The 13,359-nt window shown below is 38.0% G+C and overlaps 2 protein-coding genes across 2 annotated transcripts; both read left to right on the top strand.

Moving 5' to 3' along the window:
• The first annotated feature begins 3,599 nt into the window (after positions 1–3,599).
• On the top strand, positions 3,600–9,607 carry LOC130546873 (PR domain zinc finger protein 12-like). Its single transcript, XM_057322382.1, has 5 exons — positions 3,600–3,905; positions 5,808–5,998; positions 6,144–6,299; positions 6,656–6,767; positions 8,042–9,607. Exons 1-5 carry the CDS (start codon positions 3,704–3,706, stop codon positions 8,464–8,466), a joined length of 1,086 nt encoding a protein of 361 aa, XP_057178365.1. The 5' UTR covers positions 3,600–3,703; the 3' UTR covers positions 8,467–9,607.
• A 2,409-nt stretch (positions 9,608–12,016) lies between these two features.
• LOC130545214 (vasotocin-neurophysin VT 2-like) lies at positions 12,017–13,347 on the top strand. The gene is made up of 3 exons (XM_057319619.1): positions 12,017–12,177; positions 12,822–13,026; positions 13,112–13,347. Exons 1-3 carry the CDS (start codon positions 12,058–12,060, stop codon positions 13,255–13,257), a joined length of 471 nt encoding a protein of 156 aa, XP_057175602.1. The 5' UTR covers positions 12,017–12,057; the 3' UTR covers positions 13,258–13,347.
• The last annotated feature ends 12 nt before the right edge of the window (positions 13,348–13,359 follow it).

Consider the following 13,359-nt stretch of genomic DNA (forward strand, 5'->3'; position numbering starts at 1 on the left):
CACATTTTTTGTTTTCCTTTGCTTTGGATTGCCTTTTGGTTTCATGTCTTTTGTGATTCTCGTTTTGAATATCGACACTGAATGCTTCTTCTCTTTGGACGGCGACTTCTGTGACTCTTGTTTTGCTTCTAAATGATTTCTGGTGTGTATAGAAGAAATCTCTTTTTTTTATGGCACTTTATAACCTTTAATGTCTGAAACAAATGGCCTGCAAGTTAAATGTGGTCAAATGTAGTTCATTTAAAGAGAGATCGATTGATAAAATATTCAATTAAAACCGCGATCTGTAAAGTTCGGCTCTCTGGCACCATCTCTGGTGAAACACAAAATTGCAAGTGACTATTCTGCACATGGTACCCAACAGTTTAAACCAGTGGTTCTCAAACTTTTTCGTTGTAAGGCCCCCTTTCTGTTAAGTGCATCGCTTTGCGACCCCCCATATAAAGACGTATAATCTTAAACTTAGAATTTTAATTAAACCAAAAACATTCAGTTATATAATGCTGAAACCTCAATTCTTTTGGTTGGTGGTGTCATTTTTCTGATGTTTGATTGCATAAAATCTATGATAAATTTCTATATTTCATAAAATGCCACAAAATCTGTGGACCCCTGGATCCATCTTGGGGCCCCCCAGGGGGCCACGGCCCCCAGTTTGAGAACCACTGGTTTAAAGATGGGGTTTCTGCCAATCTCATATTAATATCAAGTACCTATACAGCAGTATTGCATACTTTGTATCTTCAAGCGAGTATTTAGTTTGATCAAATTTATAAAAGAGAGATACAGCTTTACGATTATTTCTGGAGAAAGGTGAGCTGCTGAAGGCGGGCAGGGGGACGGAACTATTTAAGCAGGGGCCACACCTAAAGATCTTATACGAGTTTTAAACTGTGAGAGATCACAAACATGAGGAGAAAGAAAATCCTAGATTTATTCGTGTGCTCAATGTGTGGTGCACCGTGATGTGACGAAGAAAGCCGTGACTGTGAACACAGGAAATCTTGCAAATTCTCTCGAGATTGCAGAACAAGGTTTTTATTATTTCACAGTAAGTTTATTATATATGTGTTCAATATAAGTATGTACATATAACTTTTTATGTGATTTAAAAAATATTTATTGTTAAGAAATTGCTCAAGCAGCGTCGTCTAAGGCATTTGAGATGGCACAGCACTAGATATCATTTTATTGCAACTAAAATATTGTTGTATTTATGTCTTCACAGTAAGTAAAAAAGAATATTAATACAGTTTTGTAAAAAATAGCTGCTAGGAGGAGTTGATGTACTTGATCAGGGACGGATTTTGGTTTCTTTTTGCAAAGTTACAGATTGCAGCTTTAAGCTTTGCATGGAAACTCTCTTCATCGTCTGTGTGCATAGGCCTGTATTTAAAAAAATTGAATAGAAATAGAATTTGTGATTAGAATTTAATTGCTTTTAAATCAATAACCAGTTTATCTGTTAATATATGTCTAAAGAGTCATTACACAATATCCTAGCTATCTACATCTCTGATTTTGAATCGAAGATTGTGTGTGTGTGTGTGTGTGTGTGCGTGCGTGCGCGTGCGAGAGAGAGAGAGAGAGAGAGAGAGAGGTGGTTTTGTGGGCAGTAAATGGTCTAAATGGATTTTTAAACACAGATGAGATTTCCTCAGATCTATCCTCAGGGCATCCACAGAGAGAGGAGTCACATCACACACAAAACATTTGTGCTTGCTCAGATAAGTACACAACACCGCCTCTGTACCTTTTGGGTGTTCAAGAAATCCTCAACAACAACAGTCACAAACAGTTGACAGTTTTACTCAAGACTGTAAATGTTATATATAAATCCCATGAGCAAGTTTTTTTTCATTTGGTTTATTTTTCTTAATGTCATTATGAACGTGATCTTTAAATGTATTTTAAAATTATTCAGATGTGAAAACGTGTCTATGGTGGTCGTGTGTGTGAGAGAGAGAGCGATGGGGGTTCAGACTGAGATCTCCCCCTGACGACAGCTCGGATGGTCCTCCGTTCACTTCTTCATGTTCTTTCTTTCCAATGCCCGTCATACACACTGAAATACACTCTTGTGTGTGTTCTGTGTGCTTTAGACGTTTCATCATGCCAGAGTCACATTCACACATTTCCAGTGAAGAAAACATTCGTGTGAGTTCAATGCGACATTAGTAATACTAAGACAGATAACCAATGTTGGGTGTAACTAGTTACTAGGTAATTAGGTACTGTAATCGAATTACTTTCCCCTTAAAAAGTAGAGTAAGGGATTACTCTCATTTTTTCTGTAATTTATTACAGTTACTTCTGGTGTAATTAAACTAAATACTGTGTAATGTGTTCAATAGTGGAAATGTCATCAAAATTCAAAGTCTATCTTTAAAATGTTTGCTTCAATGTATCCCTCTCATATTTGTATACTTTGCTCAGTTAATAAGAAAAACTTACGTAGTTATTTATTATTTATTTGAATGAATTAAAAGAGCTGTTTCATCCTTGAATGAATTCCAATCAATGTTGATATAGGATTTAGAATGTAATTCGTAATGAAATACTTTTTGGTGAGAGTAACTTGTACAGTAATCTAATTACACTATTGAATATGTAATTAGTAACTAGTAATTCATTACTTTTTCAGAGTAACTGAAGAGTAACACTGCAAATAACATTTTTAGGCATCACATGAATTATTCCGAGTTTCCTTGAATTATGCTTTCTTAAAATTGATGATCAATAATAATCATGATAAAGTATTCACTCACACATACGTAAGCATATTCATATCAGCTGACATCGTAAATACTTTTGGCATATATTATTATTGGTTTTAATATATAGTACACTTCATAGGTTTTGTTTAAGATATCAATAGAAATTATTTTCTATAATTAACTCGCGTTTGTTTTACATTACAACTGTGATCTCCAGCAAAAACAAAAACACCAAACTCTTGTTTTGGCTAACAGATATTGTATTTAATCACGTAAAAGTACAAATTGTATATGGCATTGTGAGAACAGATCAACTTTTAGCTCAAATCTGCCTTCATCACACATCATTGATTCTCCTGCCACGATAGACACAAATACTATTTTGGCACATCATCAATCATTTTTTTGGCATATTTTGTAAATTGGCGTATACTTAAATAACACTGTTATTTTTGTTTGTTCATTTCACATCATGTTTTGTTGCCCATTATAAGCCTATCATTAAATCTCTTTTTGTTAGAATGAAGAAGAAAGCAGTGACTGAAGGCGAGTGAAATGCAGAATAATAAGATGTCATGAGAGATGTTCGGTCTGTATTGGCAGCTGGTTAAAAGTGTGAAAATAATTGTAAGATGTAATTTGTTAATAGGCTCTATACAGGTGTCCAACCACTTATGTCAGATTATCTCTCTCTCTGTCACCCCTTCAGTCTCTGTATGTCTCTCCTTCTCTTCTCTGCAAACACACACAGTGAAAGTCTCTCAGTGCGCGGGTGTGTGCGCGTTCGTGCGTGCGTGTGTCTTTAAGAGGGGTGGCTCCACGAAGAGTTTTTTCCTCAGAGGAAACAAGTGTATAGCAGTGGAGGGGGTCATCAATAACTCATTAGAGAGAGCTGGAGCCACAGGCTGATATAAGTGGAGGTGATCCACAGAGACCTGAACACTTTCCAGCTCTGAATCGTTTGGGGTGGCTGTGCTTTAGCAGACATGGGTTCGGTTCTTCCCGCTGAAGCGCTGAAGTCCAGATTCAGATCTCAACTGTGCGAGATCATCACCTCTGACATTCTGCACAGCTTTCTGTACGGCAGGTGGAGAAATGTGCTCGGAGAACATCTCTGTGAGGACAGACAGAGTCTGAGTCCTAAAACGGCTTTCACTGCTGAAGTTCTGGCTCAGTCCTTCACTGGAGGTAAGGCACAAACTTCTCACACTTTCACCGGACAGGCTCCTGTTTTATTACACTGTTAAAAACAATGTTATTACAGTGTTTTGCAAAGAAAATGCTTGCAGAAAATGACTCTAAAGTGAGCCACATATAAACAAATGCAAGCATTAAATGTATGGATATTCGTTGATTTATTTATATTAATGTTTGAAAAAAGCGCTGTACAAAAATGCATTATTTTAAACAAATTCACTTTCTCAACTTAGAAAAACATGATTTAATTTTAATGACGTTTATTTGCAATGTTAGCCCTAAAAATATTCGATATCAGGACGATTTAATAATAGTGGCTGTAGATCTTATTTTTTTAAATGGTATTGATAATGTGACAATATTTGGGCAATAATATTAAGCAGACTAAATTAACACCATGACATCAATTTGTATTTTTTGGTACGTCAGGAAGATTTCATTTCGTTACATGTGGAATAAAATTATGTTTGATTGTTTATAGTAAAAAACGAATAAATAAATTGTAAGTGTGTAATTTGGATTGCGAGGTTTGTTGCCATTATTTGTGTGTCCTGGGAACCTTGAGAAACTCACTTGCGCGCACTGAATGGAGGAGAAAAGCGTGACCCTCCGTTTCCGCGTTATTTTACATGCAAAGCAGAGGGGGGAATAAAAGCGAAAGATGAAATGAAGCAAAGTCTCATCTTCGGTAATCTCTGCTGTCAGAGGGAATAAACTCTGTCGCCGGCGTTTGGGAAGAAAATTCTTCCCAAGATCTCGAGCCACCCTGCTCTCTCCTGGAGCCTTTCCCACTTTGTCTCTTTTCTTTTGGCCCATTTAACCCGTTTAATGCGCTGAAAGACGCATTTACAGGGTTTGTTAGGCGTGTAACTGCCGTGGGCTGAATGCAGGAGGGTTTTAAATTCATTTGGTTAACTTTGTGCTTGACCTGAGAAAGGCAAAGAAAAGCCTGCGCTTCTCGGAGCTCCATTGCGCATTCAGGAATCTCCGGACGGTCTCTTTTCCACTCTTGGCATCTCTGTTTCTCTCCATTAACACACCGTGAAGCTTTCATTCTGCCCCCATTCAATGCATGTCAACCATCTATAATCGTCTTTCCAGTTTTGTTTGCGAGGTTCCCGGTGCTTTTAAACAAGCCACGGCTTCATTCAGCGCACATTTATTGCAACAAAGTTCCTGAAAGGATAATGAATTTGGAATTAGTCGCTGGAGAATCATGAATATCGCTCTCCGGCAGGAAGAATGGAGGATTTCACCTCTTTTCTTCTGCATTTTGTTTTTGACCAATTCACACGTCTTTGATTCGGACATTAAATGCTGCGAGTGGCTTTCAATGGGACGTGAATGCGCTTTTTACAGTTTCCCTCCCCGACATTTCACGCCTTTTAATCCTCTTACCACGAGCTCATATTTCGTGACGAAAATAACAAAACACTTTATTTTCACATCATAAAGATCTGACAAGTCTCTTATTTCGTTCTCTAACATTTTCTAATGCTCATTCGTACCATTAAAAACCTTTAACGGTGAAGTATTTTAGTGTTGCGAGATTTAAAAAAAAAGTGTATTCCCATTGAAGTGCATCTCTATAACGCGCAGGTTTCATGTAAATAGTTTTTTTTAATAACAATTTAATAAAAATAATATAATACATTATTTACAGCACTGCGTGTTTTTTGACTAAAGAAAATCTAACTGGCTGTTGGTTATAATAATAACAAACAATATTACATCAATTGCATGTGTGTTGCATTGATCACAATTATTGTAACAATATTATTCTTAACAGTAATAATGCAATCTTATATTGTAACCTAAATTGGAAAAATAATCTCTTTAAATTGAACAAAAAAAGCAGAAATGATTGATATTCATGGTGTTGGTCTCCTGCAGAGGTCCAGAAGCTGTCTAGTCTGGTGCTGCCCAGTGAGGTCATCATCGCTCAGAGTTCAGTCCCTGGAGAAGGTCTGGGGATTTTCTCCAAGACGTGGATCAAAGCAGGAACAGAGATGGGTCCGTTCACCGGGAGGGTCATCCCCCCTGAGCACGTGGACCTGCACAAGAACAATAACCTCATGTGGGAGGTGTGTGTGTGTGAACAGAACCTCATTATTCTGCATTCATCATCCCGGCACAATAATGATCTTTAATGCTCTTGATTGTGTGTGTGTGTGTGCGTGCGTGCGTGCGTGCGTGCGTGCGTGTGTGTGTGTGTGTGTGTGTGTTCAGGTGTTCAATGAGAACGGGACCGTCCGGTGTTTCGTCGATGCGAGTCAGGAGGAACAGCGCAGCTGGATGACTTACATCAAATGTGCCAGAAATGAACAGGAACAAAACCTGGAGGTGGTTCAGATCGGCACCAGCATCTTCTACAAAGCTCTTGAGGTACAACACCTGTTACAATCTCACTGAGCGTCTCATATAGATTGGGGATGTGACAAAAACCTAATTGAGCTGCTGCGTAAAATTGAGCATCGTGTAAAAATAAATATTTCAGATTCTTCACAGCTTCTTTCGTACATCAAAAGTAAAAGTTTAACTTGTTTAACTGTGGTGTTAAAAAAAGATCACGTGTTTTTGATTCTATTGAAAGATTGTCATGATGGTGTCTATCAGGTTTCAGGATCATACACTGATATTAAAGCATGACGAAGAAAAGTTTGCAGACGTATGCTGCATGTACATTTAAATGTACACGAATGATATATTTAACATGCAGAACATTCTGTTTACTCTTACAGACCATTCCACCGGATCAGGAGTTGCTCGTTTGGTACGGAAACTCTCACAACACCTTCCTTGGTATTCCTGGCGTGCCGAGCGCAGAAGAGGAACAACACAGAAAGAGAAACGGTATGTGTGTGAGAGGGAGCTTCAATGTTAAGATGATAAAAATCAGGACACTTTCAGGGATAATCTCACGATGCTTTACTCCGGTGAGATTTATTGTTAAATTGGCCAGAGGTGAAGAGTTTTGAGGAACGAATGCGGTGAGATTGTTATCTGTGAGATACACGAGCGCCCTCTGCTGTTCACATCCACACACACAACTGAATCTAAATAAAGAACAAAAACTTATTGGTCAAATTAAATTCAAACCTTTTTGTTTGCATTCAGCAGACGCTTTTATCCAATTTGACCCATGACCTTTGAGCCACTGACACTTTATGTGTGTGGGGTTGTGAGTCCGTGTTTTGTACGTGTGCGTGTCTGTCTTCTGTGTTTTCACCTTATTTGTCTTTACTTGTATACATTTAAACGTTATAGTCAAAATGTTTCATGTATAGCTGCTTTGTAACAATGGAAATTGTAAAAAGCGCAATATAAATAAAGTTGACTTGACTTTACCAATGGAGATATTTAGTGCCAATTAAAATGAACGCAAACATTTAAGAAACAAACAAAAATAGGCCTACACAATGAGAAATAAGAAAATTGTTTATACATGAACTGCATTTTTTTCTTAACAGTTTTCTAAGTTTTCCTTTTGCAAGTGATGGTTTGTGAATCATTTGCACTTTCAGAGTTTTCCATGTGAAAACCATTTTTGAAATTGAGTTTATTGTTTTTATTATCAGAGTGTTTTTATTTCTCATTGTATATTTTTGGTTCCGTTTCTTAAAAGTTCGCGTTCATTTTTATTGGTACAAAAAGACATCTAGCCTACGTTTATATAGCCTACATATCAACGTACATACATAGACTAACTAATTCCCCGTTCAGGTGAATTATTTTATTAGAACCTAGCCTACATTAATGAATTACATTAATTTGTTTAATTATTTTTTACTCCTAGAAGGTGACCCAACTAGACTTTTCAAATTATTTTCAAATATCTCTCAAGAGAATTAAAATAACCTGATGCAAAGTAAAAATAAAATGGCACTTATTTATAACAGCTGTAATATAACGCTCTCCTCAATAGTACATACATTAAAAACAAAATTAGGCTATACAGAGACGTGTAATTAGCCTATATACAAAAACATCATACACTATTTATTTATATAATAATAAAAAGTCAAGTATTTTTCCATCATTATGGGAATGTGCTGGTTTATGGAGACCGCGCTTTTCATGTCTGTCAAACTGTGTGAGTCTGACCTCTGCTTTATTCTCCTGCACAGAAGACTCACATGTGTGTGATCCAGCTGCCCCTTCATCCCTGACCTCCTCCTCCTCCTCCTCTTCATCACGCATGCGCTGCGTCATCTGCCACCGCGGCTTCAACTCGCGCAGTAACCTGCGCTCGCACATGCGCATTCACACCCTGGACAAACCTTTCGTCTGCCGTTTCTGCAATCGTCGCTTCAGCCAGTCATCCACCCTGCGCAACCACGTGCGCCTCCACACCGGCGAGCGACCCTACAAGTGTTACGTCTGCCAGAGCGCGTACTCGCAGCTGGCGGGCCTGCGCGCGCACCAGAAGAGCGCCAGACACCGACCGACCGGCGCAAAATCTGAGAGTGGGCAGCCGTCACCTCCACCGCCCCAAATGACACCCGTTTCACACCCTGCGCTCATGCATCACATCCCCACCATGGTGCTCTGAGAGCGCAGGATGAGATGAACTCGAACACGCACGCACGCACGCACGCACACACGCACGCACGCACGCACGCACACACACACACACACACACACGGTCAAGTGCACTTTAACCCCAGAGACGCAGCACACTACACCCTGCTGAAAACAATACAAACTTTGAATGGTTTCCATCTCAAATGCCTTTAAAACCAGTACACAGTTCCTTTGTTCTTGGTCTTATTCCAGTAGATTTTAATGGTGTTCTGTTGGTTCCCATTACACCAATAAACACAACACATTACCAGCAGAGGTCTACGGAGACCATTATAGTTTCCATTAAAACCGATACAATACCCATTATAACTATATTAAATCCATTAGAATTTCTGTGATGCTTTCTATTGTTTGTTTCAGCAGGGATGAGATCGTCTGATTTCAGTGCGATTTTACCAGCAATAAGAATCACTGCAATTTGTTCGCTTGGATCTGTGAACAAACTCTGATATTCGAATTATATGGACAAAAAGTGACGAACAACCTCACAAAATGCCTTAACATCTAGAAGCCATTGTGAACTCAGCACATCTTAAATTGTCAATCATTATGTTATCCAGTCCCTTTAAAAGAAATTTGGGTTTATTGTATTTCAGAGAATCGCAAAATATCACAATCATGGATTCAGGTGTAAAGTTTGATGAGCTGCACATCACGAGTATAAATCTATCAGATATGTTTGTATATTATGTTCATTTGTTCTTTGGTTTATTGTGACACAAACAGTGAATGCCATCGTGTTATATGTGTTACTGTGAACGTGTGTTACAGTAGCTCTGAGTCAAACACATGCACGTGTCAGTTTTGGTAAAATGTAAATAAGTTTGAATTTTTATCCATTGTAAATAAAAGATTCAAGATGGCAGGTTGAACTGCTGTTTTTTGTTTGAGTGAAACAGCGCCATCTGCCGGTTTCAGTTTGACATGCAGTTGCGAAACACGTGATGCTGTGGTGAGTGAGTGAGTGATACACGACTACAGTGATTTATTGGTAAATTAGTTTCCGACACTCAAACGTATGAAGAGTTTCATGTTTTTTTTATGATGTTATCATGTTTTTATTGTGATTTATTGTGTTAGTTAGCAGGTTTTTTTTTTTAGTTATTACGGCTCAAGTCAAAACAAACCAACTGCAGTTTGATTGATATTAATGCACAATAAAAAAAAACATGATTTTTGAAACATTTTAAAAACGGAGTTATCTCATTTTGGAACCAAACTTTTCATATATAGCTACTGGTATTTATTTACGAGGCTTCGGTAAACACTCTGAATAACAAAACAGCATCTTTAGTTGTAAATGTAAATTACAGAACATTTTCATCATGGTAGCCTACACCAAAATCTCAAAGTGTGGATTATATATACACTGTGAGAGTTAATTTGACCTTTTTAACACCGTGTACGAATGTGCTCCCTCACTCACTAAAATATGCTGGCAAAAAAAGTACATTATTGATTTTTGTGTTTTAAAAACGGATGAAATGATGTTCCGTTTTTCTACTCGGTAAACTGTTGATTTTTGGCTGCACCAAAAATGGTTGAGCATCTCTTTTGTAACTTTTTAAAATACATGACAGCAAAAAGTTAGTAACAAAATGTCGTTCAGGTGTGTGCACGTGTGATGTTAACGTGTTCAAAACCTTAAAATAAAAACAATCCTGTACAGAATTTTTATTATAACTTGTTCCAAAAATTGTTGTTCAGTTTTGGTGTTATATTTTTATATCATATGTGTCTGCTGACGTCATACAGTAAGGACATTGTGTTTCTTCAGCAATACGTCTCAATTGAAACTATTAGTGTCTGTAATTGAGCTGTTTTGATGCTCATTTTTTATAATTATATTCATGAGTTTTTAATCCTGCTTTGACATTCATGTAGAGTGCTGATATATGCATATCAAACGTTTTGGAGAGTTGCAGTAAAACAGTCCTGAATTCATCTAAATAAAAGCAAAACACTTCAATTGTGACATTGAGACTTCTTGCTCTTTTAAGCAGTTGAACTTTGTGCCCTGTCACGTTTCATCTCCTCTGTGCATAATGATCACATGTTTAGTAACAAACTCTGAATATTCAGATCCATTAGATCAGTTCTGACGGTAAATAACGCGCGCGCGCACTGGAAATCATTCACATAGACCTCTCAACACACACACATAAATACATCAAATCTTCACTTACACCAGCATTAAAGTTCACTTTAAAATGAGCCCCATTGACTTTCCATAGTCAACTTTTATTCCTACTATGGAAAGTCAATGGGGGCCTATTTTGAAGTGAAATAATCCTTTAACAACCCCTGGTAAAAAAAAAAGGTTTATATACCTATTATATAGAAGTACGTATGTTCCTGATTCTAAACATACTTTTACACTTGAAATATAGCCCATATCTAACTATTTAAAGTAGATGTCTATGACATGGGTTTCAAACTGGGGTCCGGGGACCCCCAGGGGGCCTCCAGAAGGTTGCAGAAATTTTCTAGGAAAAAGGATTAAGCAAAAAACGATAAAAGTCCGCAGATTTTATCAGGTTTTTTGCTTTTGATAGTTTCCAGAATTGTTTATTTTTGAATCTTTCTGGTGAGTTTTTCTCACTATAGTTTTTTTTTCGGACTGGAAGTGAAATTGTTGCCAACTATTTAGGATTAGAACAAGTTGTTGTCTTTATAATATCCTATTAACTATTTATCTAACAAATCTTTTTTTTTTTAAATATATAGATTGATATATATTTTAGAAAAGGGGGTCCCTCACAAAAGGTAAATCATATTTGGGGGTCCTTGGCATCATAAAGTTTGAAAACCTCTGGTCTCTGATCATGTAGATCAGCTTCACTTTCACACGTTTTAACTGTTGCACCCCAAAGTTGAACTTGGATCAATTTGAGCATCAATTTGAACGTGCGAGTTTATAAGACAATATGTCAAACTATGTGAAAACATTTACCACTCAGTCAAGAGTAAAGACAATTAGACGACAAGTTCCTTGGACTTTTAGGAAGATCTCCATCAACCTTTTAACAGATTTACTGCAAAAAAAGATTTTCTTAGTAATTTTGTCTTGTTTTCCAGAACAAATATCTTCAATTGATCAATTTACTTGAAAAGCAAAATGACTTAATCTTGTTTTTGAAAAATGTTTATGAGAATAAAAAAGAGTTTATGCTTAAAACAAGATCAAAATGTCTGCCAAAGGGGTAAGAAAAATCAACTTAATTTACTGCAAAACATGCACAATTGAGCTTTTTTCCAGAAAACAAGACTTAATATCTTGTCATTGTGCTTCTCAAGAAAACGTACCTTGAATTACGAATGTTTAGTTTTGGAAAAGCTGTTTTTGCACCAATTCTTTTGACTAAATCTGATCTAAAAACAGGATGAAAGAAATAAAAACATTTTAATTGTAAGAAAAGAACGTGATTGTCAGAGTGAAAGTATTCTCTGGGGATTGTTTGTCATTGTAATGAGGTGTGATGACGCGTGATGTGTTACTATAAAGAGTCGAGCGTTTGTGTGTGTGGTGTACTGAAGGTTTCACAGCATCAGAGTCGTGATGACTGAATCTGCTCTTCTTCTGCTGTGTGTCGCTGGACTTCTGTCTCTCTCCTCCACGTGTTACATCCAGAACTGCCCGAGAGGAGGAAAGCGCTCGCTGGACACCGTCTCCAGACAGGTACGTCAAACAGTCCTGTCATCAACTCACAGAGGAAAATGTTATTGCTCACATGTTGCTCTTTCATATAGCCTCGCAGAAGTGTCAACGGTCTCAGGTGTTTCTCTTAAAAGTGCTTATGAGAAATAAAAACAGAAACGTACGACTGTTTAAAAAAGGATCATCTGGATTTGAGTGAATTTGATGAGAAATGTTTTGAGTTAATATTTGAATAATATTGACTTTTGATTGCAAACTTGACAAATCTGAGATCGGTTTGACACATCGTTGACATCTCTTCTGAGACTCCAATGACAGACACATCTGTGAGACTCTTTCTCAGGAGAAATATCTGAGACGCAGATGAGATTTCAGCAAGTTTCCATTTGAAGAGTTTGGTTCCAAAATGACATAATGACGATAAGATCATGTTGTTATTGTGTTAGTGAGCTGTATTTTTTTAGTTATTACGACTTAAATCAAAACAAACCAACTGCAGTTTCTTAGATGTTAATTGGAGCGCACAATAAAAAACATGATGTTTGAAATTAACGATCTCATTTTGGAACCAAACTCTTCATTTGCTCTCCATTGAATCTCATTGAGAATGAAGAGATGATTTTCACTGTGGTGTGTGATGGTTTTCTGCTGTCTGGTGTTTGTAGTGCATGACATGTGGTCCCGGTGATCAGGGCCGTTGTTTTGGCCCCAGTCTCTGCTGCGGAGAGGAGATCGGCTGTCTCCTGGCGTCTCCGCAGACGCTGCGATGTCAGGAGGAGGAATACCTCCCGTCTCCGTGTGACGTTCCAGGGAAACCCTGCGGCTCTGATGAGGGTCGCTGCGCAGCTCCGGGTCTCTGCTGCGACACGGGTCAGATGAGTGGATGGTTTGATGTGTGTTTCAGTGTCAATGATGCTTATCTCAGTGCTGATTCACGGATGCTTCTCATCTCCAGACGGCTGCATGTTCGACCCAAGCTGTTCTGAGGACCGTAAGAGCGGCGATCGGTCGGAGCAGAGCGCGGGTTTCCTGGGAGCATCACCAGGAGAACTTCTGCTGCACCTCCTGCACGTGAGCAACAAGAAACAGAATCGCCTCTGAACTCCCGACGCATCCTCGACACTGTGTAATGCTCACCCATCCAAACCCAGAGGGGTGTAAATACTGTAAGAAATAATAAACACACAAATACTGCACCACCGT

Source organism: Triplophysa rosa, linkage group LG2 (genome assembly GCF_024868665.1).
Source record: "Triplophysa rosa linkage group LG2, Trosa_1v2, whole genome shotgun sequence".
NCBI classification, from domain to species: domain Eukaryota; kingdom Metazoa; phylum Chordata; class Actinopteri; order Cypriniformes; family Nemacheilidae; genus Triplophysa; species Triplophysa rosa.

Coding starts and splice junctions, on each gene's coding strand:
- LOC130545214 (XM_057319619.1), top strand. CDS start 12,058: ATGACTGAATCTGCTCTTCTTCTGCTGTGTGTCGCTGGACTTCTGTCT. Junction 12,178..12,821: donor TGGACACCGTCTCCAGACAG/GTACGTCAAACA, acceptor TGGTGTTTGTAG/TGCATGACATGTGGTCCCGG. Junction 13,027..13,111: donor GGGTCTCTGCTGCGACACGG/GTCAGATGAGTG, acceptor TCTCATCTCCAG/ACGGCTGCATGTTCGACCCA.
- LOC130546873 (XM_057322382.1), top strand. CDS start 3,704: ATGGGTTCGGTTCTTCCCGCTGAAGCGCTGAAGTCCAGATTCAGATCT. Junction 5,999..6,143: donor ACAATAACCTCATGTGGGAG/GTGTGTGTGTGT, acceptor GTGTGTGTTCAG/GTGTTCAATGAGAACGGGAC. Junction 6,300..6,655: donor TCTTCTACAAAGCTCTTGAG/GTACAACACCTG, acceptor TTACTCTTACAG/ACCATTCCACCGGATCAGGA.